Genomic DNA, 24,442 nt, shown 5'->3' on the forward strand with positions numbered 1-24,442 from the left:
GTGTCAAGACATATATGGAGGTCCTTGCAGCAAATCCTCAGCATAATGTCAGACGCATTCGTGAAAGTAAGAGCGATTATGTTGCCTTACATAAGACATATTCAGGTCCAGCGGGATGGGGATGTGCAAGTTTGAGAAACATAGCATGCTTCCTCATGCATTGTGTCAGCTCTAATTGGGACAAAATGTGTCTCCTCGCGAACAGTAAAATGTTGTCATCGCAGACATAAATAGGCCACTTGGAATAAATCCTTGACAATGTGTTCCCAGCAGGTCTGTTCGTAGTTGACCCTTTTTTTTAAATTGGTACCACTTCCCTTCTGAAAATCATCGGGAGCTTTATACAACATCAGTTTTCTACTGAAGCCTTTTTCTCTCTGCAGTGTTTCGATTCTCTCCTAATTGCCTCTGTCATTGTATTCTTTTGTCAGTAAAGTGAAATGCATTGTTCGCCTGATTCGATTTTGAGGGTAGTTTGGGCTGCAGCAGGTTTGATCAAATATCGGCCATGAAAGGATTCCTTGAGGAGTTACTGGGCACAGAAGCAGCAGCTCAAAGAGTTCGGAGGTCCTTGGGAAAAAGCTCGTGCCTGATGTGGCTGTTAACATCACTTTTGCTGCAACGTGACACAATACAATAAGATACTATACACAGCACTAAGCAACATATAGAAAAGTCACAATGGCAAGGAAAAAAACTGCCTTTTAAAAGGCATAAGATGCATTCAGAAGGTCAGGGAATCTAAACACTTGATTTGAGGCTCAAAGTGACATTTTGATCTGTAGTTGGTTGATTTCTTTATACAGATATCTATCCACGCCATTGTTTTCCCTGTATACACCAAAGCTTGATGATATGTAATTGGTCACTATAGCTTGGACTACAAATGCACTATTCCCATGCTTAAAATCCAGACCCCGTGTTTGTAAAATCTGTAAATAGATTACTCATAGGCCCACTGCACATGTTCCAGCTATAACCTGATGTCAACATCTAATGAGTGCTTATCCTTTCACATTAGTCAAATTCCTAATTGTCTATACATTTTTAGTTTAGGTTTGTCACATGATCCACATAATACAACAATGATAATAAGAAAGAAGATGCCTTGAAGGTATTGCACAAATAGACAAAAAAATGATTAGATACAACCACTTGGAGACAAACAAACAACCAAAGTGAGCTTTGTAGGAATGAATTCCACGCTAAGCAATCAACAAACGATGCAAAAAATAACAGAGACAAAAACATCCAAAGAGATGAAGCTCAAACACAAATCAAAGTGACTGCAAAGAAAGAAAACAGACGAATCAAGTGTGCAATTAAAGCACAAGGAGACACAAACATAGCAAAGCAAAGAGGAAACTATGATTTATCTGTCATACACCCTTGTCTGTTTGAAGTGTCGGGGAGTGTTCGAGGAAGAAGTGTGACTCCTCAGTTGAAGAGTGTGCTGCTCAATTCTCTGTCGGAGCAATCGTAATTGCTTCCAAAGTGGTCTTCAGCAGCTGTTGCGTTGACAGTCCCTCGCATCAACAGGAATGAACATTTACTGTGGACCCCGCTGCATAAACAACAGCTGCACAAAGAGAGGAAAGAGGGGGAGAAATCATCCTTCATATCTGTGATTACTGAGGTGCCATCCATCCCAATTTGTGACTTTTAGAGCGCTCCGCTCGCACAAACAGGAGTAATCAATGCTTAGATTTGTCATTAGGCTCCAACAATATCACCCTGCGTCTGTACCACAGGTGAACAATTGCAAACATCTAAGGTGAAACTTTGGTACTTAATATTCCTCTACAGTCTCTTATTCTGGCGTTTTCTTATTTAGTTTCCATAGTAATCTGATATCCACAATGCAAATACGGCCTTGTCAGATTGGAGACCTTGTGGTAGCTAATGTAAATCTATTTACAGCAGGGGAGTGTAGGCAGAGAGCAGTGACAGGATCCAGGCTTAGTGTTTCCACGATGAGCTCGAGTCAGTCTGCAGCGTGAGAATCTACAGCCAGTCTCATAAAACATCCCAAAAGACACTCGTGAGTGCTTACACAGACTTTCAAATTAAACAAAGTATTATTGTGAACTCTCTGGGTGCTGCTACAGACTTTATAAAACACAGTGACATCACCCATCAGTTTCTGAAGCAGACTTTTTAAGACCAACGACGATGGTTGCCATAGTGAAAAACTAACTTTCGGTCAAATAAAGGCAACAAGCTGGAGCTCGGGTTGGCCATCGACCTCTCGATAAACAGCTATACAACACTGCGCTATATTAACACGTGTTTATCTGCTGAAGCTGTCTGACTAATCAAGCTATATTTACGCTTTCGGGGGAAAAAAGAACTTGACATGCATGATTGTGTGAGAGAGCGAGCTCTGGAGCTGTCGTGGCAGATGGACCACAGGTGTCTGCTCATAAACTACTCTAATGATCATAATGAAATGTGCCAGATCCAGGAAATAGCTTCACGGGGAACACTTTATGGAACAAAGACATCAATAGTGGGTTGTTAGTTACACTTTCCTCTGCCTTGACAAGTGAAATGTCTGTTATGAAACCGTATGTGTTTATTTGATGCTCTGTGTCGCTTTGCTCGCATCTTTCAAAAAAGCAAAACCAGCATCGCCTTTTAGTCGAACAAACTTAAATTAAATCAAAATAGTCTTCAGCCCTGATGCCTTACCAACATTAGCTTGTTTGCTAAAGGACATCACTGACCTGCTGTAATGTTTTAACAAGACAGTGATTGTAGGATCAAACAGGTTTCTGTTACATCTAGCCTATAGCTAATGATAAACGGCATTCAATTCTCCGTAAGAATGAGTTTTATCTGAACCGGGTTCACTTGCCGTTCAGATCGTCGGTTGACGGTTTGCCAGAACAACCCCCACAACACCACTACCCCCTCCCCACCGGATCATGGGTTGGCGGCCTGCCAGAACAACCCCCCCACACCCCCTCCCCTCCCCACCGGATTGCTGATGGACGGTCTACCTCCCCCCACCCCCTTGCTCCCTATCCCTCTTCCTGCATCTTATCCCATCTCTCCCCCTATCCCTTTCCAAGCCCGGCGCAGTCTAGGCCTGTGAAGACTGTTTCGTCATGAGCCGGGGATCTGGCCGAAGATTTCTGCCTTTTAATAAGACAGTTTTTTTCTTACCACTGTAACTTTTGCTGCTTTGCTAAAGTGCTCATGATGGATAGGCCGGATCTTTGTAACATAGCAATAAGTAAGGTCTTTTACCTGCTTTTTGTAACATAACAATGAGTAAGGTCTTTTACCTGCTTTTTGTAACATAACAATGAGTAAGGTCTTTTACCTGCTCTTTTGTAATGAAAAACAGACAATGAGTAAGGTCTTTTACCTGCTTTTTGTAACATAGCAATAAGTAAGGTCTTTTACCTGCTTTTTGTAACATAACAATGAGTAAGGTCTTTTACCTGCTTTTTGTAACATAACAATGAGTAAGGTCTTTTACCTGCTCTTTTGTAATGAAAAACAGACAATGAGTAAGGTATTTTACCTGCTTCTTGTAAAGTGTCTCGAGATAACACTTGTTATGAGTTGACGCTATACAAATAAAAGTTGATTGAAGTTGATTGACTCGCCCACTTTCATCGCTGCAACACCCGTCGGTTTGTCGTTGGCCTGGCAAACCAAGGGGCGTCCAACATGGCCGTCTGTGTGCCGTCTCCCTTCTCTGGTCAAAACAAACACAGACCATTCAGGACGGGAATCCAAACTTACCAAGAGGGCATACTGGCTGCTGCATCGTTGTCAGAGAAGCCAACACTTCAACATAGCATGTTTCCTTAATGTCTGATGAAATAGTAAAGTCATTTTTATCATTTAATTCAGTAGATATCTTACAGATTGCTCCTTTAAATTGATAGCTAAGTGATGAGTTTTGTACCTGTAGACAAAGAAGATCAGAGATGAGTCTTGTCTCCGCTTTCTGCTGAGATGCACTCTACTCAAAAAGATGCTGGCGCTCAGAAAAAAAAAGGCTAGGTGGACACGTGGCCTAATGCTTTAAAAGAAAGATACAGTTTGTTTGTTTTTGTTTGTTTATTAAGATCCCAATTAGCTTCAGCATAGCAAGACGCTATGCTAGCTCCCTGGTGTCTGCAAGAAGAAAGCTTCCTTGGTCATTTGTCCAATCTTTTAAAAAAAAAAAAAAATTCAGACTGTTGCAAACCAACTGTTCAACTTTGAATTCTGGCAGTCACGCTGCTTTGCATGAACAAAATGTCTAATTTGTTATTTTTTATATTCTTATCTTAGCTAACTTTTCCTCTTTCAGGGTTGGCGAAACATAATGAACATCCTCCTGCTGATATTTCAGTTTGATTCTTGTGAAGATCTGCTTCTTGTTTTTGCCTCGTTTTGGCTAACAGAGAGGTGATTCAGTCCTGAAGGTTGTTTGACAAAAGCAGCATGATGCATTTTTACTCTTTATTCATCTTTTCCTGAAAGAATGACTAACACCAAACCCTGAAGTTGTTCGGAGCCAAAAACTGACTGAAGGTTTCGTCGCTCTTGAACAGAAATAAACTGTTCTGCTCTTTGCCTTTCATTGAACCACATCCACCATTCGGCTTTATCCTCGTCAGAGATTATAAAACACCTCATTCTCATTTACCGCTGAGTCATTGAGTGTTTTTGTGTATAGATTCAACAGCTTCAGAAGCAGTATGTCAGGTTCACCCGAAATGATGCAAAAGCGAAGAGATGACAGTTGAAACCTGTTGAATATTTTTCCGTAATTGAAGAGGCTGATTTTGAATCACGTGGCCTTGTTCAGACTGCCCAGATCTTTTTCATTCTATGTAACGAATGTGTCCAGAAGGATATCAGGAATTCAAGACTATGTTAGAAACTAACTGTAACAGGTCACCATTAACATTTAATAAAGACTAGTCTATGCCTGTCAACACTGACCTGTGAGGGGGAAATTAAACTAAGCCTCATATTTAGATGTCAAAGACGGATGTGTTTTTGCTCTTGTGAATCTACTCAGGTGGGGAAGGTTACAGCTTACAGTATGTGATGCTACCATGTCTTCTTAAGTTACAAAGAGCAGTGCTCATTTTGTCGGTTTTCTTGCATGTCAGAGGCCAGAGTCCTTAGCCTTGGTAGTGCTCATCAAGTCATGAAAAAAAAGAAGGTCAACAGGAGGAGCATAAACGAAAGAATGTAAGCTTTTCATTTAACCACACTGACAGTTCATCTTCCCCCTCTCCTCCACCTCGTTAAGGGGCCACGTGAGGAAGAGAAGGACACACATGATCAGAGGTGCTGCTTGTCAACATGCAAGGCAGGCAACTGCTGTCTGGGGCACCTGACTAGTATGGGGCCCCTGAGGGCTCACAGACTTAAACCAAAGCAATGGCCCAAAATGTGCAGTTTTAAATGGCAGTAGGAAACCTCCCTAAAGGGGCCCCATCTGACAGCACTGACTGTCGTTGCCCTGCTACGCGTTGCATGCATTATTGCTTTGAAAACCAAAGATGTCAATGAAAGTCAACAAAGAAAAGGAAGGTGGTTCTCATAACATTCTGGAAATGTTTGCCGATAACATTCTGAAAACAATTGGCGATAACGTTCTGAAAACAATTGGCGATAACGTTCTGAGAACGTTTGGCAAAGACGTTTTGAAAATGTTTGGGGATAACGTTCTAAAAAGGTTTGGGGATAACGTTCTGAAAAGGTTTGGGGATAACGTTCTGAAAACGTTTGGGGATAACATTCTAAAAAGGTTTGGGGATAACATTCTAAAAAGGTTTGGGGATAACATTCTAAAAAGGTTTGGGGATAACATTCTGAAAAAGGTTTGGGGATAACATTCTAAAAAGGTTTGGGGATAACATTCTAAAAAGGTTTGGGGATAACATTCTAAAAAGGTTTGGGGATAACATTCTGAAAAAGGTTTGGGGATAACATTCTAAAAAGGTTTGGGGATAACGTTCTGAAAAGGTTTGGGGATAACATTCTGAAAAAGGTTTGGGGATAACGTTCTGAAAAGGTTTGGGGATAACATTCTGAAAAAGGTTTGGGGATAATGTTATGAAAATGTTTGGGGATAACGTTATGAAAATGTTTGGGGATAACGTTCTGAAAATGTTTGGGGATAACGTTATGAAAATGTTTGGGGATAACGTTATGAAAAGGTTTGGGGATAACGTTATGAAAATGTTTGGGGATAACGTTCTGAAAACGGTTGGGGATAACGTTCTGAAAATGTTTGGGGATAACGTTCTGAAAATGTTTGGGGATAACGTTATGAAAATGTTTGGGGATAACGTTCTGAAAACGGTTGGGGATAACGTTCTGAAAATGTTTGGGGATAACGTTATGAAAAGGTTTGGGGATAACGTTCTGAAAATGTTTGGGGATAACGTTCTGAAAAGGTTTGGGGATAACGTTATGAAAATGTTTGGGGATAACGTTCTGAAAACGGTTGGGGATAACGTTCTGAAAATGTTTGGGGATAACGTTATGAAAAGGTTTGGGGATAACGTTCTGAAAATGTTTGGGGATAACGTTCTGAAAATGTTTGGGGATAACGTTATGAAAATGTTTGGGGATAACGTTCTGAAAATGTTTGGGGATAACGTTCTGAAAATGTTTGGGGATAACGTTCTAAAAAGGTTTGGGGATAACATTCTGAAAAAGGTTTGGGGATAACGTTCTGAGAACGTTTGGCAAAGACGTTATGAAAACGGTTTGGGGATAATGTTCTGAAAAGGTTTGGGGATAACATTCTGAAAAAGGTTTGGGGATAACGTTCTGAAAAGGTTTGGGGATAACATTCTGAAAAAGGTTTGGGGATAACGTTCTGAAAAAGGTTTGGGGATAACGTTCTGAGAACGTTTGGCAAAGACGTTATGAAAATGTTTGGGGATAACGTTATGAAAATGTTTGGGGATAACGTTATGAAAAGGTTTGGGGATAACGTTATGAAAAGGTTTGGGGATAACGTTCTGAAAATGTTTGGGGATAACGTTCTGAAAATGTTTGGGGATAACGTTCTAAAAAGGTTTGGGGATAACGTTCTAAAAAGGTTTGGGGATAACGTTCTGAAAACGTTTGGGGATAATGTTCTGAAAATGTTTTGCGATCACGTTCTGGAATTATTTGTCTTTACATTCTTTAGGACTGAGGATTTTTGCCTAGGGCCCCACCAGTCTCTGGAATCACCACTGCACATGATCTGTGCTTCCAAGGTAGCGCTCATTTCAGCCACAGCTGGATTTCGTTACTGTCATGGTTTACTCTTATTTAGTTGGTTTATTCCTTGTTCTGTTAGTTATCTTTCCTAGTGTTAATGCTTCCTAGTTTTGGTCTTTAGTGTTTCCTGTTTAATTTTGTGATTTCTCATCCTTGTGTTTCTTCTAGTGGTTATTGTTACATTCTTGAGTTCTCAGAGTCTTCAGTGTTTCCTGATTTACATTGTAGTAGTCCCCAGTGTTTCTTGTCTTTCGTCCTGCCTCTGTGTGTGTTTCCCTCCAGTGTTGATTGCCCTGATTGTCTTCACCTGTGTCAGTAGTCTCCCTTGTGTTTGATTACCCCTGTGTCTATTTAGTCTCTTGTGTTTCTTCCTTTCTGTGTCAGATCATTGTTGTATGTTGTTGTTTCCCGTGTCAGATATCAGTTTTTCCTTGTGCTTCTGTGATTCCTCGTGGCTCCTTGTGATTTTTTTTCAGTTTGGACTTTTTGAAAAGTAATCCATGTTTTTGCCTTTTGTCCTTTTTGTTTCATTAAATATTTTTTACTTGGGTCCAGCTCCTTTTTGTGATGATAAGATCGTGACAGTTAGAGCCGTGAACAAACTGAACAAACTGAACAAAAAGAGTCGAGGTCTGTGCAGATCTTCTTAATGCTGGAGGAAACCGAGAAAATGCTGTAAAACATGCAAAGAAATGTTTTATTTGTGATGAAATATATGAAAACATGTAGAGAGAAACATAGAGATATGCCTAGCATTGGTTCTTTTAATCATTAAATTAAAAGTGTGATTATATTTAATGTGTTTTGCACGTATGGAAATACTGATTAATATGAGTCTATGAGGATCTGATCCCAGGGGACTGAAGCATGTAAACATGTAAAGCATGCAGTGGAGCATTAAACATAAACATCTGTTTCAATGAGTTCAATGAGTGGATACAAACAGATCAAATTAACAGATTCAGATTCACTGCCTCCACTTGATCTTGTTTCTGTTGAACCCTGTTTGTGTTTTTGTCCATTTCATCCAATGTGAGCAGCAGAGCAGCAACACAGGTTTGGGAGGGATTAAATCAAACTGGGAAACTGTGATGTCTGAAAAAAGAGATTTATATCAGCTGAGCCGCAGCTGCTTCTGTCAGATACGATAAAGAAAAAGAGAAACTGCTTCAGTTTTTATTTAAAGGACAGAGAACGACATTCAGCATCAGCACTTGACACACACAGACACACAACATTTCACATTTAACTCTGGGTTTATGGTTTTAACATTAAACTATTTATCACAGAACACATTGGTAAACAAGCAGGGTGTATGGATCTGGACATGAAGATGCAGATTTTCAAACTGTTATGCCCTGTTGCAGTCTTTAAGACAACTGGCAGTAAGCGCATCAGCAAAACATCCGGTTAGATCTCGCTCTACTTCAGCCTCTCTGCTGGAGCCACAGCAGCGTTTCACCACTGTGCCACTGCGAGCAGTCGTACCTCTTTCTGTGGTAGTGGGGGCGATAGTGTTGGTTTGGTTTGCTAGGCGGCAGATTTCCAGCGGGGCACTTGAAAGTTGATGCCCAAGGGCAGTGACGTTCTAGAGTCTGTTGGGGCCCTAGGCAGACATCATTTTGGGGCCCCTCCGACCAGCGTTCATCACCATCACGTCTGCCAGTGTCCTGATGCTAACTCTTCTTGGCCCTTTTTTTTCTTGTTTCATTTATTTCTCTGCTGTAGACGGATAATTCCTCTACATCATCATAAAGTTGAATTTCAGTGACAAACGTTGGTTTTCACAGCAATAATGCACGCAACATGTAGCAGGGCAACGAGAGTCAGTGCTGTCACATGGGGCCCCCTTAAGGAGGTTTTCTACTGTCACTGCAAAATTTGCACATTTTTGGCCGATGCTTTTGGTTTTTAAGTTTTTTAGCCCTCAGGCGCCCCCTACTGGTCTGGGGCCCCAAGCAGTTGCCTGCCTTGCCTGTTGACAAGCAGCACCTCTGCTCAAGGGGCATGTTGTTGTGTTTGGCTCTGGATGCAGCCGTTAAAAATCAAAACATGCCCTCCTGTTAACCTGGACGAAATAAAAAAACATTGTTGATTGTCCTCTGTAGCCCGAGGGGGAACCAAGCAGTGTTTATATGATTTCATTCGTTTATTCTCCTCTGAATGAGGAAACAACCCATTAACAGTCCTGATGGAGAACGGCAGACAAACAGAATAGATTTTAATTAAAGTGTCTAAAAAAAAAAAAAGGATCATGCTTTCCTCTTGTTTGTGTTTTTCTTCTCAGACTCAAAGCAAGACAATTCAAACCTATTAGTTTCTCTTCAAAAGCTTTAAAAGCTTTACATGAGTCTTAGCCTTATTTACACATGCACCCTATGTTTAGATCTTTACCTGCTGGCCCCCTATAGTAATATCTCTTTGTGTGAAAACAGAAGGTAATATTGAGGAAAATGTACTGTGAGTAAGGGGGAATCATGTCATGACTTCTTCCCGAGACCCCCAATCCTACCGGCAACATTTCCCGTTGTGAGGTGCGTGTGTGAACAAGCAACTCCGCAAGATTTTAGGGTCAGGATGCCTGAAATTTTTCTGGAAATTTTCAGGAGTGCTTGTGAGAAAATGGCTACTGAGTGTTTACAGTGTAAATATACAGAATGTAAATAAACAGTGTATATACAATCTACATAGTGCCAGCTGAAGTTCATTCTGTTTGGCCTTCATCAGTGACAGTTCAATCAATACAAAAACTAAGGTGTGATAAAAGTATTTAGCCTGTGTTAAGCTAAGCTAAGCTAACTTTGTGTTGCCCTGTGTTAGACGTAGAAACCAAAAAAAAAAATGAGCAAACAAATGCTTCGAAAATAAGTTTTGGTTCAGTGTATGAGAGCATTTTAAAAATGTCACTTCTGCCTCAGGCTGGCCTCCTTGCTTTCCTCTCTTCCTGAAAGCGAAATTAATGAATGTATTAAATGTCAGACATTTGATCTCTGGAGGGTTAATTGATTTCAGGATCAATGCATTGCCAACGGGCGTTAAAGCTGTCAGACTTACAGCCGGTCGACCTTTTAACCACGAGAGCATTTGTTTGTCAGACACTTCTTCACGGATCTGGGATGAAGTCGAAGAAGTTGTACGATGAGAATTTTATATTTAGAGTTTCCAAACTATGATGGAAAAAAATACTCCATTACAAGTAAAACACCTGAATTACCACTATTTCTTTATCACAAACATTTCCTTTAGGCATCAAAAGTAGAGTCCTCAGTCTTCAATGATCTATGGTTTGTTTAGACTGATGGATCGATATCAGAGCAGCACTTTAGCTGTTGCAGGTGAAGCTTGAGTGTCCTCTTGAGGCCGGCTCCGAAAGCCCAATTTGACTGCCGCTCTATTGATACATTTATTTCTTGAACATGCAATATTTGTTTTAGCTTTTTTATTTTTTTGTGCTAGTTCACATTAAAGACAAAAAAAAAAAAAAATAAGGTAACAAGCAGAGAGCTCAATAAATAAATCTTCCCTTTATGTTCTCCCTCATCAGTGTTTATGTAGAAATGCATAAAAAAAAGCTAAAGATTAAAGAGCCTCTCATGGGGGAAACATGATGGTTAATACATGATGGTTTTATATGAGCTACGGTTTCAGATTTAACTCACCGCTAATCTCTCTTGAATATGAAGACGTTCTGCACTCGTGTTGTTGTTGTTTTTCTCCCGCAAAGATCCAGTTGATGTTTTACAGATTGTTTTTTATTCTGATGAAGACAGCAGGATGAACGTGGGCTGTTTTCTGACCTTTGTGACGCAGTGGGAGTCAATCCCTGAGGTACTGTACCCCTCCCACTACACACAAACACACACACACACACACACACACACACACACACACACACACACACACACACAAACACACACACACTCTTTATATATTGAAAGATTATGATGTAAAAGCTGTAGTGTGATAATCTGGCTCCAGGCTGAATAATTAGATGTGGAAATTGATATTTATTTCAAGACGAGTTTACTGGATTTTCTTTGAGAATATTTGAAGGGTGCTGGTTTAGCTCAATCTGTAGAGTAGGTATGGAGCTATTATTGTAGCATAACGATGCATACACAGATCTACAAATGCATATGCAGATCTACAAATACACTGAACAAAAATATACACCCAACACTTTTTTTTGCTCCAATTTTCTGTTTAATCTTTGAGTAGAAATCGAAGATGTAAGACGTTTTCTTTGCACACAAAAGGCCTCTTTGAGTTTTTTTTTCAGACATTTTTTTGAAATCTGTGTCAGTACGCACCTCTCCTTTGATGAGATACTGATGCTGATTAAACAGCGTGATTATTGCACAGGTGTGCCTTACGGCTGGTCACGATAAAAGGCCACTCTTCACGAGGACGGAGCAGACAAAGCTATCATTTTTAGATTTTCTAAATCTAAAAACGGCACGCTGTTGATATGCAAACTTGAGACCCGTTAATTGCTAGTGATTCAGTAACGCGGAAAAGACAGTAACTTACTTTTTCAGAGTCATACTACCAAAGAAGGTCAGACTGAAGCCACTGTTTGACTTACTATTTAGAGTTCATTGGAGGCTCACCAGAAACAGATGACTGGGTGTTGAAACGATGAATTTAGCTTATCTGTGATCTAAACACGGTCACTTCTCAAGTTTCTAATTTGACTGTAAATAATGTCAAGTTTATTTATGTGTTTATCGCTTTACCAAGGAAGTTGAAGCTGGAAGTATACTTTTTCAAATTTCAGGCTTCACTGGAATTTAAAAAAAAAAAGGAAGCAATCGCTCCCGGGGGGACACACATCATCAGAAACACTGAAACATGTGTCTGCTTTTGGCTGTGAACCAGACAACAAAAGTTGACTCTTTTGACATCTCTCCGTCAGATTAGCTGCTCCTGGAGTGCCTGTTGCCACGGTAACCTCAGGTGTTACCGAACCGAAGAGAGACATATGAAAGTCAAGACAGAATAGAATTAGATTAAATGTTGGAGGTGTGAAATGAGAGAGATACTCGAGAGTAGATTCAGTCTCTACTTCGGAGGAGTCAGCTTCATGTATCTTTTTCTATAAGTTCTCTCACAGCAACACACACAGTAGGTCAGCATTTATATAACGGAAAAGTGAGTGCAACCACTATCTGCATGTGTGCATGGATCATGGATCATGGATCATGGATTCAAGTTGGACAAAATAATAACAACAGAAGAATCATATGAAAATAAATTTGAATCATCAATCAATCAATGATTAATCGTTGATTAATAGGTTGGTAGTGTTTTTCCTCTTTGTCACGGCCAGCCCTGAAATATTATTGGCCACCCAAGTGACCCCCCCCCCCCCAGATCTGATAGTTCAATTGTTATTTAATTGAAACACTAATGGTGCACTGCCCACTTCAGACATCAAATCATCTTAATAATCTAGATAAGGTGGAATTTGTCACCCAGGTAACCAGGAAACTTAAAGAGACGCTTCATGGATGGTAATAACAGCGTCAGATAGCCCATTGGTGATTACACATAAAATGTGTGATAACTTCTCAGGGTGCGAGTATATATGTCCTTTTTGTGATGTTTTTCAAAGATCTTTCCCATATGGCCGACATTTTTTTTAAATTTATTTTATTAAACCTTTATTTAACCAGGAAAGTCCCATTGAGATTAAAAACCTCTTTTTCAAGGGAGTCCTGGCCAAGAGGCAGCAAAAGTTACACAGTCACACTCACAACATACAGACAGCAATTAAAATGATAAAAAAAAAAAAAAACAATTAGCAATTAAAATGATAAAAAACAGTTACAAGTAAAGGAGGTCGTCTCAAGTGCTCTCAGCCTGGATTTAAAAGCATTCAAAAAAATCAGTTCAGTTATTTTCCAGTCTTTTTGCAGCATGTTCCATGTAGAAGGAGCAGAGTGGACGAAAGCCTTTTTTCCCAGCTCTGTGCGGGCAAATGGAACAGACAGCGACGACTGATCATTTGAACGCAAACTGTAAGAATCAACAGTTCTCCGTGTGATTAGGTTACAGATGTAGGAGGGCAGTGAGCCCAAGCATGGCCTTGTGAATAAAAGTGCACCGGTGTCCCAGCCTCCTGGTGGACAAAGAAGGCCATCCCACTCGAGAATACAGTTCACAATGACGGGACATATTTTGTTCTTTACAATCAATGTTCTTTACTGTGTTTGTGGCCTGCCCTGCTTGTCGTCTTTAGGAAGAGATCTGTTGTCTGAAACAGTTTTCAACCACAGAGGGGATGAACAATAGAATTATTTCTGTTAGCGGAGGTCAGATTGTGACGCTCTGCAGAGGTGACCATGAGTCAGAGAGGGAGTCGTCTATTGTTCTGTCGCCACACCGTGGGCTCGATCAATACACCTCAGAGGAAAAGCCGGAAAGAAGCGTCTGTTTTTATGAGCCCCAGGGCAGCAATCAGCTGATCAGCAACAGGAGATATATCAGTCGGCAGGCTGTAAAACACCGTAACACACACTCAGACACACACACACACACACACACGCGTAAAAAAATCTAATTAAATTGTCTCCTCTTATTTATCACAGAGGCGAAAGACAATTAGAGCCACAGAGTCTTAATGTCATGAACTTTTATGTTTTTACGAGGTCTTTATTTAGGTTTTATTACATTTTCCAGAACCCAAAGGTGGAACAGAATTAAAAAGGATGGGACACGTAGACATTGGACCTGAGCTCACAGTTTGAAATTTGTCAGATTTTAAGGATCCGTCCTCCTTAAATTCCTACATCATCTGCTGTTAATCCCGGGACAAGCTAAGTGATCCCGATGTACGTCTACCTCAAAATTGTTTCCCCCCCGACCCTCCCAGTCCAGATAATGCATAATCTCTCTGTCTGTCTAACCTTGCGTTTGTATGCGTCCTTCTGAGTCATGAACGTGTTAATGGAGGATACCTGCAGAGCTCTTAGGTCTACTTGGTGTACGGGCTTTGCAGTAGTTATCAATGAAGGACTTTTGGCACCAAGTGAAGGAGTTTAAGAATCTCGAGTCAGGGTAGGATGGACCATGAGATTGACAGTCGGATTGGCTCGGCGTCAGCAGTTAATGCGGGTGTTGTGCCGGACCGTGAGAAGACGGCGCTGAGCCTGAAGGCTCGATTTACCGCTCGATCTTCGTTACAACCCTCGATTATGGTCATGAACTATGGGAATTGACGGATTGATCGGGTATACAAGCGCCCGTAATGAGTTTCCTGTAACGGTTTTGTCAAGAAACTCAAAACCCGCATCAGCTCCAGCTCTCAGCCTGTTGTTAAGTTGACTATAAGAGCATTTTCAGCATGGCGGCCATTAATCGATGGGATTCCAGAGCCCCCTGCAGGAACAGATGGGTGACGTCACTCAGGCTTCCTCCACCAAAAACCTATTTATAGTCCATGATGTGAACCCATACCCTGAATATGATCAAAACTGGGACAATAACTTATCTGGCTCATAACTTCAATACTCAAGTCGTTGTAAACACTCTCATTGTCTATTAAAGTTGTTTTTCATTTTTTATTAATATCACATTTTAACCTGTAACTGTAATTTTTTTAAATTGTTGTTTTCTATGCACACACTTGCTCATTCTCTCTCTCTCTTTCTCTCTCTCACACATACACACACACACACACACACACACACACACACACACGCAGAGTAGGATAGTGTGTGTGTGTTCAGTCTGTTACCAGGTTACAGACTGAGACGATCTGCGCTCAGTTCAGCTCTGATGCTGCGGAGTGTCACAGACTCTCTCTCGGTGCAGCTTGCAGCGTGCAGGCTCTGAGTGTCTCTCTGCGCATGTTTCAGAGCTGCATCCCGGGATCAGACGGAGGGAAACTGTTGGAGAACATACAAGAGGAGCAGAGGATGAGATACAACTCGTTCCGACCAGGGAATACATCCGATCACCTCGCGCTGTTTCATCGTTTATATCCTGAATCAGCGGAACACAGCGGGGTGTAGAGTTTCACATTACAGGTGAGTTTGCATCATCAGAATGTTTTTTTTTTTTCTTGTTTTTTTTTTGTTTTTTTTACACGAGGCTCAGGTAACGTTAAATAACCTATAAAATCAGGTGGACGTTCAAATAAATGTCACACAGCCTATCATGTGTCAGTGACTGCTCTGAAGCCAAACATCAAACCAGGAGCAGCAGAATAAGAACTACTGCGGAGGGTTTGCAGACATCGTTTCTGTTTCATTGTGAGAATCAAGTTTAAAGGCATGTTTACCTGCAATGGTAAAGTGCACATTATTGCAGAATCATCATGTAGGATATTGCATTTCACAAATCAAAACATCTACATTATTAAACTAAATGAACAATTTGCTGTCTTAATTTGCTTCTTGTGTTTAATTTTTGTCTCTTTTTGTGATCTGGGTAATATTTCATCTCTTTAAGATCGTTTTGTGACTCAGTAGTTGTTTGTGTCTCTTGTAAGCTTTATTTATGTGGCTGTTTGAATCTTTCTTGTCTATAAAGTTATTTTGCTTTTCATTATTTTTGTTTAACGTTTGAGTCTCTTACTGTTCATTTTTTGGCTTTGGGGTCTCGTTGGTCTATTTTGTCTGTCTGAGGTTGTTTTGCATCTCTGTATTTTTTTTTTGTCTCTTGTTTGTAGGTCTGTGTGTCTGATTTTGTTGCGTCTCTTGGCTTAGCTTGAGGTTGGCTTTAGTCTTTTACATCTCTGTGGTTGTTTGGTGATGCATCGAGTGTTTAGTGTCTTTGTGGTTCGTCTCATAATCTTGTGTCTCTTTGTGGCCCGGAAAGGTCAGGGGGTTCGATCCCCAGCTCCTGCAGCCACATCTCCGATGTGTCCTTGGGCAAGACACTTAACCCCAAGTTGCTCCCGCTGCTTTGTCATTGCCGGTGGTGTGTGAATGGGATTAGTTACCTCTGATGGTCAACTTTACAAAGCAGCCTCTACCATCAGTGTGTGAATGTGTAGATGTGACCTGCGGTGTAAAAAGAGCTTTGAGTAGTCAGAAGACGAGAAAAGTCCATTTACCGTTAACCATTAACACACATCGGCCCGAAATACACACATGCACTAACAGGACGTGTGGACATGCATTAGTGGAGAGATGTCAGAGTGGGGCTGCCGCACACTGCCGTGTAGGAAGCGCAGCAGAGCAGTTGCGGGGTTTGGTGCCTTGCTACAGGGCGCCTTGGCAGTACTTGGGAAGTGGACTGGCACCTCTCCAACTGTCAGACCAAGTTCCGGCGACTCCTCCGGTTCCCAACTCAAGACCCTACAGACTAAGCTACTGCAGCCCAAATGTGTGCGGTATCGCATGTTGGTAGTTTTGTGTCTTTGAGGCTGATTTGTATCTCCTATTTGTAGTTTTGTAGTTTTTTCGTGTTGTCTATGTCTTTGTTTCAGTCCATTTTAAGTCTTACTTGTCTCTATTTGTCTCTTTTAAAGTGTATTTTTCCAACACAACTTATAGTATGTTCTTAATTGTCACCTCATGAATCAAATCAGCCAATAAACAAAGTTAAATCGACCAATTGGGACTAGCACGTTGTCATTTCTGGTGCCTTAAAACTAATGTTTGTTGTATAACAGACACTGAAACATTTCATTGTATGTAGCAGCAGCAGGCAGGTTTGTGTTCTGCGTCAACATGCTGTATTATAATGAATTCGTCCTTGATCATCCCACCTGGTACTGTGAGCACCGGTCACATGGTCTACACTCGATCCACCTCATGAAGAAGTCAGACTGTTCATGTAAAATGTTCCCGGGTGTGTTTGAGGGCCGATGACATTCCGAAGACGAAGATCTGTTCTGTTTTTAATTCAGAGAAAACATCATCACACTTGTGTTAATGTGTAAAAATGATGCCCTCTAACAACTTCATGCTGCATTTAATCTGGTTTTTTGTTTTGTTTTATAATCTCGAATGGAGAAAAAGCGTGTTAAAAATGTGATAAAAGGCTAAATACCCGGAGATAATCTGATGTTTGATCCTGGAGGATGAAATAAGCCTCATGCGCTAAAAGCAATTAAGCCATCATCTGTCCATCCACAGAGTGAATCTGACAAACACACACACACATGCATACACCGCGGGCAGGTTTGAGTCAGCTCAGCGTCATTTTAGGCGAAAATTTCCTTAATTCGGAGTCAAAAAGGCAGAAAGGCCGTTAAGTCTTGTAGCCCCGCAGCCTTTCACAAGAGCAAATCAACATTAATTTATTATTGTAGCTTCCACAGGTTGGAGACACTTTATGCACCGTGCAGCAGTAACAGTATAGAAACGTCACAAGAGGTTCCTGTGCGGTAAGCTTGCGTCTCCACTGTGCTCCTGAAAAAAATAGCGGGCTGCTGTTGCCGTGATGTTTTTCCTCTGTTCAGTCCATCAGGTTGTCGTGCTCACACAGAGGATCAGTGAGACGGCAAAAGGTCAGAAAGCTTCAAGCTAAGGTCACAATAATCTCCTCCCGTGTGACTCTCTTGAGTTTATTAAGTCTGACACACTGGACCCAGAGGAGGAACCGTCAGAAACCTCAGAATGAACTAATCGATTTGGATTTTAACGTGCGCGTAAAGGTAATTTAAAAGGTGCCTGACTATCATGTAAAGCAGATTGATTTAAAAAAGTGTGGTTTTGAAAGTGTACATCTCTGAAATGGGATCAGTGGGTATTCCCTGAAAAACCCATCAGAACCATCTTATAGCTACTGCAGAGGTTAGGGACCTGTAGTTTTAATACCGCCATACCTGCTGCAAAGGTCAATAACTAGGAGTCGGAGATGCACATATACAGCTGTGTGTATTGATCTGAGTTTAATTCATGTTCTAATCCCACAGCTCTCCCCGCAGAATGAAAAGGTTAAATCAAACTTCTTCACAGGAAAAAAAAAGAACATTACACACACATGAAGATATTCTTAAAGCCTCTGATATGTGTCTTGAATGTTTGATGTCTCATTAAACAGCCACACATATTAGATTGAAAATGAACGCCATCACAATCAGTATATTTTCTTCAAAGCTGCTAATTTTGTCATAAACATTGTTTCTATAGAGCCCGACCTATTGATCGGCTAGCCGATAATGTCGGCCGATATCAGCCGATCAAGTGACTCGGCTCATTTTTAGCACAGATATTACTCGATTTATTCACCAGCCAAAAATCATTTAATTTCAGTATCATACACTAGCAGTCTTCTGTCACCAGCAGAGGGCGCTGTATGGAATATCAGTGCAATAAATGTGTGTATATCTATATCTGACTATCTATCTCTACAGATAGAACATAGATCTAAGAAAGACATCAGCCAATATGTCGATTAGATTTGTTTTTCTCCGCAATATCATTATCGGTTTTTCGCCCCCAAAATTCTGTATCTGCATTGTTTCTAAATACAGAGTTAGTATGAATTGTCAGCTCACTCATTCATTTGAACCTTTTGTCAATCAGTGCAGTCCATCTTATGAAAAAAAAAAGCTCCAGTGAGGAACTTTTAGTTTGTTGATTTTGGCGCCCCCCCATGTGGACAAAGTGGTACTTCTAATCTGTGGCTGATTTTGCCCTCTAAATGCACAAGAGGTGTTGTCCTCCTTTTTTAAAACAGTCAATCATATGAGTCACTGTGAAACTTTGATGCAGAAAATGCTAGAAAAAAAGGTTGTTAATCACTTTGTTTGACACCTCCCCCGCATGGCAGCAGTTACAGGCATTAAAAATCACAATGTGGAAATAGTCATTCTTGTCTTGTTTACTTTTGAGGGTCGTAAAGAGAAACCGGGATTCAGTTCCTCACAGGAGCTTTAATGGGTCCTCTGTTTAATCTCTCACATTTTCTATTTTATTCTTCAATCTAATTCTCAAGTTTTCAGTTCCTGCTGAAAAAACATAATTAAGAGGATTACACACTTTAGTTACTGCACGCGCTCATAACTTTGTGTCTGTCTCTTTAAAGCTGTTTTAAAACCGAGTTAATCTTTCAAAATCCAATTTTGTCTCTCTTTGTCTTTCGTAGTTTGATTTTCTCAGAACAATTTGACTGTTCATGCCCCACAGTCAGGCTCAGAGAAACATTTTTCACAAGGTCATCTGAACCTTCTTCAGTAATTACAGTCTTGTCCAAGATGTATGTCTTACATGTTTCCCCTAACAGAAGCCCTGAGCAGACTGGATCCCTACATTTTATCTACATTATCCCGGAATAAAGACTTTTTGGTGGTTTCCCTGAGATCTCAAAAATGTTTTCTCTTTTTTTAATGTTACTGGTTTCGGTGATAAAATAAATGTATCTCATTATCTCGAGATAAGGAGTCTTTTTTTTTTTTGCCTGATAACGGGATAATTAGCTAGTAGACAAGAAAATAAAACAATAGGCTGATCACTGTGATAGGCCAGAGCACGACATGCCATTCTGCCAATGGCTAAGCTCGTCATATGAAATGTGCTATATAAAGAAACTTGACTATTCAGGCTGTAGGTGATGTCTTGCCTCCACCCTGACACTCTGATTGGTTAAATGCATGTTATGCGCAAAACACACCGATGCGTAATCAAGCATCTTAATCCAGCGTCTTTGCGCCCTGCGTTTATAAGCGCCCAGATCGTGTGCAGCCATAACTTGGTTGTACAATCCCCACTTCGCTTTGCACAGCAGACTTTTGACTCCTGATGATCCTGCAGTGTGAGCCAGGCTTCAGAGAGAAATCTGTTCTCACATTCTTGCGGTTTTATTTGGTTCCATTTGATTTACGACACTGATCTCTCCTTCTTTCTCCCCCCCTTGGTTGCCATGGTGATCTGAATTGCCAAATGCAATGTGAAACCTCCGTAATCACGAGGATTTGTAGATATTGGAAAAAAGATAAATGTGACGGTCGGTGTGCTGAAAGTTGGAGAAACCTCTCTGGCCTCTTGTTTTGCCGCTTCGGGGGTTGTTTTTCTCCGTTTGTTGTTCTCCGTGTGTCTTCAAATTGAACTCCAGTCAGACAGAAAAAGTGGATGGCTATTTACAGACCCCGTCACCGCAGTGGGAACAATAAGCTTTCACAGGGTTCGTTTGATGAACTCCATCAGGGAGCTCAGGGCACATCTGTGGTTTCCTCTCTATGCTGATTTTCTAAAAGCATCATACAAAAAAAAACAAAAAACTCATTTGATTGAAAAAAACAATTCTGATATGACTTCCTTCTGAAACAGTGTGTGTGATGCCTCCATAGTGGTCTAAGAATGAATCCTGTTTCATGTAGCTAAAAGGGAAATGACCTCTTACAGCCTGTGTCTATATGAAGTGATATCACTTTGTATTTTAGATTTAATGTGAAGTTTTGTGGATGTTCCCATCTGGTATTGTTTTAAGGAATGACTGCATGTACACCACCGGTGATAGAATATCAACATTTAACTATTTAGTCAAATACAGTCGTTCTGTTTCTTGCAAAGGATTGGATGAGATTGATATCACTCATGTCAGCTAAACATGAAGTGCAAACTAGCTTAGCATAGAGAGACTGGAAGCAGGAGGAAATAGCTAACTTTGCAAAGATGGACGGATTAATCAAACGAGATTTGGCACCCTACTTAACACCCTGCACGGAGCATCTTGGCAAGCAGCGATTACAATTTTTAACCAAACGCGCAAAGTGCTGACTTTTATTTGCAAGTACACACAAACTATAGCTGATGTTAACATTTTAAAGGTAGTGAATTTAGCCTCTTTGGTCCGTGAGTGTTTGTTCAGATTTTATGAACTGAAGCAGCTGTTGGGATACGAGAGTCTTAATCGAAGTGAAACAGTTATCATTTCTTATAACACATTGCTAGCATGCCTCGTATCAGCTTGTGTTGCTAAAATTAGCTTCAAGAAAAGTGATAAGTGTGAAGTTGCCAATTGTTGTTTAGCTCGCACACTCTCACCTCTTCTCAGTGTCGCACTTCACGTTCACCAGTGTGCCGCTGGGCTGCTAATGAAATGTAATGTATCGCCATCGATCATGTGCGGGGAAGCAATCTGTTTTAATTTGTAAAGCCGCTGTGGTCAAATCAATCAAACACCTCGAACCGTCTATTTTCACCACTTTATCTTTTTTTTTTTTTTTCCTGTATTTTCCTCCTCAACTCGTCCTCTCAGTCCATTCTTTACCAGCCCCGTGGATCTTCATGCTCAATGCGTTGATGTTACCAGGATCGGACATTTCTTTTTTGTGCTCAGTCAAGAACCAAAAGTGACGCACAAAATCAGCTTTTTCAAAATACCACAAGACACTTATACGACCATAACCCATGGTTCTTGTCTACATGTCACCGCATTTATCCACCAACATGAAATGCTTATCACAAAATGAACAAATTACTGAATCACTGCCAGTGTTGGAAGCATCATTACTTTTAAAAACACTGGTATAATGGCAGATCTTATCAAATGAATTAAGAGGCTAATCTAATAGTACCTTTAATCTTTTAATGACAACATGCCCGCTGATGGTTATCAGAGCTGAAACCCAGCTTTTTTCTAAAAAAGACCTTCGACGCCAGCTGTACTAAAAACTGCTTATTGCGTTAGTAACAATCTCAGACCTTCCTTCTGTCCGTGGGTAAAAAAAAAAGTGTGTTTGCATTTAATTCCTTTTCAGTGTTTTCTGAGATGAAAAACGCAGAAAATGTCGAATCTTCATTCAGATTACTGATTGGGTTTTTTTTTTGCCCCCCTCTCTAACAGAACAGATGGGCTGGAGCTGAGGGGGCAGGAGGACAAAGCGTCAGGCAGAGCTGCATCGGCGGGTGTCTCCTCGCCTCCAGGGCCGGAGATGACGGATGGAACGTGGGTGAACGGCAGCCTGGCCGGCCCCTCGCTGGGCGGACACCCTCTGCTCCTGCTCATGTTCAACGACAGCGATCTGAACGAGACGCTGTTCAACATCACCAACTCCACCGTCCCCGACGTCTCCTCCGGGCCCAGCGTCGCGGGGGTCCTCATCCCACTCATCTACATCATCGTGTGCATCATCGGCCTCGGGGGGAACACTTTAGTGATTCACATCGTCCTGCACTACTCCAAGATCGAGTCCGTGACCAACATCTACATCCTGAACTTGGCCATAGCCGACGAGCTCTTCATGCTCGGCCTGCCCTTCCTGGCCGTGCAGAACACGCTGCAGTCGTGGCCGTTCGGCTCCTTCATGTGCCGCCTCGTCATGACCGTCGACTCCATCAACCAGTTCACCAGCATCTTCTGCCTCACCGTGATGAGCATCGACCGCTACCTCGCCGTGGTCCATCCCATCCGCTCGTCAAAGTGGCGACACCCGCAGGTGGCCAAAGTGGTGAACACCACCGTGTGGGCTCTGTCGTTTCTCGTCGTGCTGCCCGTCGTCATCTTCGCCAACATCCAGAAGGCCGGCGGCACCTGCAACATCGCCTGGCCTCAGCCCGCCGACATATGGCGGGCGGCCTTCATCATCTACACGTCCACGGTCGGGTTCTTCTGCCCCCTCCTCATCATCTGCCTCTGCTACCTGCTCATCGTCTTCAAGATCCGCAGCTCGGGGAAGAAAGTCCACGCCACCTCGACCAAGCGGAGGAAGTCCGAGAGGAAGGTCACGCGCATGGTGGTGATTGTGGTCGCCGTGTTTGTGTTCTGCTGGCTGCCCTTCTACGCCCTCAACATCCTCAACCTGCTGGTTTCCCTGCCGTCCGAGTACCAGGGGCTTTATTACTTCGTCGTGGTGCTCGGCTACGCTAACAGCTGCGCTAACCCCATCGTCTACTGCTTCCTGTCGGACAACTTCAAGAGGGGCTTCCGGAAAGCTCTCTGCCGCTCCTCGAGGAAGGTGGAGAACCACGAGCCCATGGAGCGGCAGCAGCAGCAGCAGCAGCATCAGCAGCATCAGCATCAGCGGGAGGAGGGGCGGATGGCGCTCATGCCCCGGGAGAGCCTGAGGCGGGCCGTGCGGGACGAAGACGACGACGAGGACGTCTCGGAAATGACCGAGATCTACCGCATCGCCCAAAACGGAAACAGCAGCTTGCAGCGGCAAAGCCCCCCGCAGCAAGAGGCGACGCCGGGAGCGACAGAACCGTCGACCCCGGAGAAGAGGGACGCGGCCGGGACCCTGAGGGGGACGGACACAGTTAACGGGTCCTCACTGAGCGTCCCCCTGCTGCTTAACGGGACAAAGAACGGGAGCATTAAAACTCTACCAGAGGAAAACCAGGACCAGAGCAGCTCACTGGAGATCAGTTACTTATAGTTTAAAACAACTGAACACTTACACAGCATGCTGCCTTCAAGAAAACACAAACAATCAGCTGTTTGTAATGAAGCTTACATCAGAACACATGAAGAAACACTTTAATGAAACTAAAAGAGGCCTTAGGATCATTTTTCTTACGAGGACACAATTGAAGTTTCAGCCTCATACAGAATGTATTATTGTTTATTCTTTGTACATATGCACGTTTTACTGTATGTTCCTTGATGATCCTCGTACTTGTAGCCTTTTTATTCCACATTACTGAACATTCCCAGTGCGCATTTTTCTGTTGAAGGCGTTCACACCTGGTTAAAAAGTGCAAATCTGTATCACCAGTTATTTAAAAAAAAAAATGTTGATTAAACAACCATGTTTAGACCAGATTTCACTAGACAAAAGACTTGTTACACATTCACACATATTACATCCCAAAACCAGATATTGCTGCTTTAACGATCGCATTACTGAGCAGTGAGTCACACCAACAAAAAACATGAAAAATATGGAGTGGAGTTGACTTTGATATAAAATGATAGGATTAAATATTAACCACCTTTGGCCACAGAATTCTTTCAAATCATCTCTCTCCCGTCAGGTATCAATAAATCATGTCAGCACTCTGCGGGGGGGGGGGGGGGGGGGGGGGGGGGGGGGGTCTTTCTGCCTTGTATAGTCAGAGCTGCACAGCCGAAGTACCTGAACACACACACACGTCTTGTTTCTTCTTCTTCTTCTTCTTCTGTTTAAAATGTGTTAAACCGCTCTCTCTCTCAAAAGCCTCTGAGCCGTTCTGGACTGTCTTGTAAATAGCACACAGGCAATAACAGAGGACGCATTTAGGATTTTTCTTTGAAGAATAAAACGTGTTTAAAAATTACGTCTTTGAGAAGACTGGATTTCACCAACCTCCGTCTTCATTACTGT

General features: G+C 41.8%; 1 protein-coding gene across 1 annotated transcript; it reads left to right on the forward strand.

Moving 5' to 3' along the window:
* Nucleotides 1–14,968: 14,968 nt before the first annotated feature.
* On the forward strand, nt 14,969–23,727 carry sstr3 (somatostatin receptor 3). The gene is made up of 2 exons (XM_061027152.1): nt 14,969–15,269; nt 21,985–23,727. Exon 2 carries the CDS (start codon nt 22,073–22,075, stop codon nt 23,513–23,515), a length of 1,443 nt encoding a protein of 480 aa, XP_060883135.1. The 5' UTR covers nt 14,969–15,269; nt 21,985–22,072; the 3' UTR covers nt 23,516–23,727.
* The last annotated feature ends 715 nt before the right edge of the window (nt 23,728–24,442 follow it).

The sequence above is a fragment of the Labrus mixtus genome, chromosome 20 (assembly GCF_963584025.1).
Source record: "Labrus mixtus chromosome 20, fLabMix1.1, whole genome shotgun sequence".
Taxonomy (NCBI): domain Eukaryota; kingdom Metazoa; phylum Chordata; class Actinopteri; order Labriformes; family Labridae; genus Labrus; species Labrus mixtus.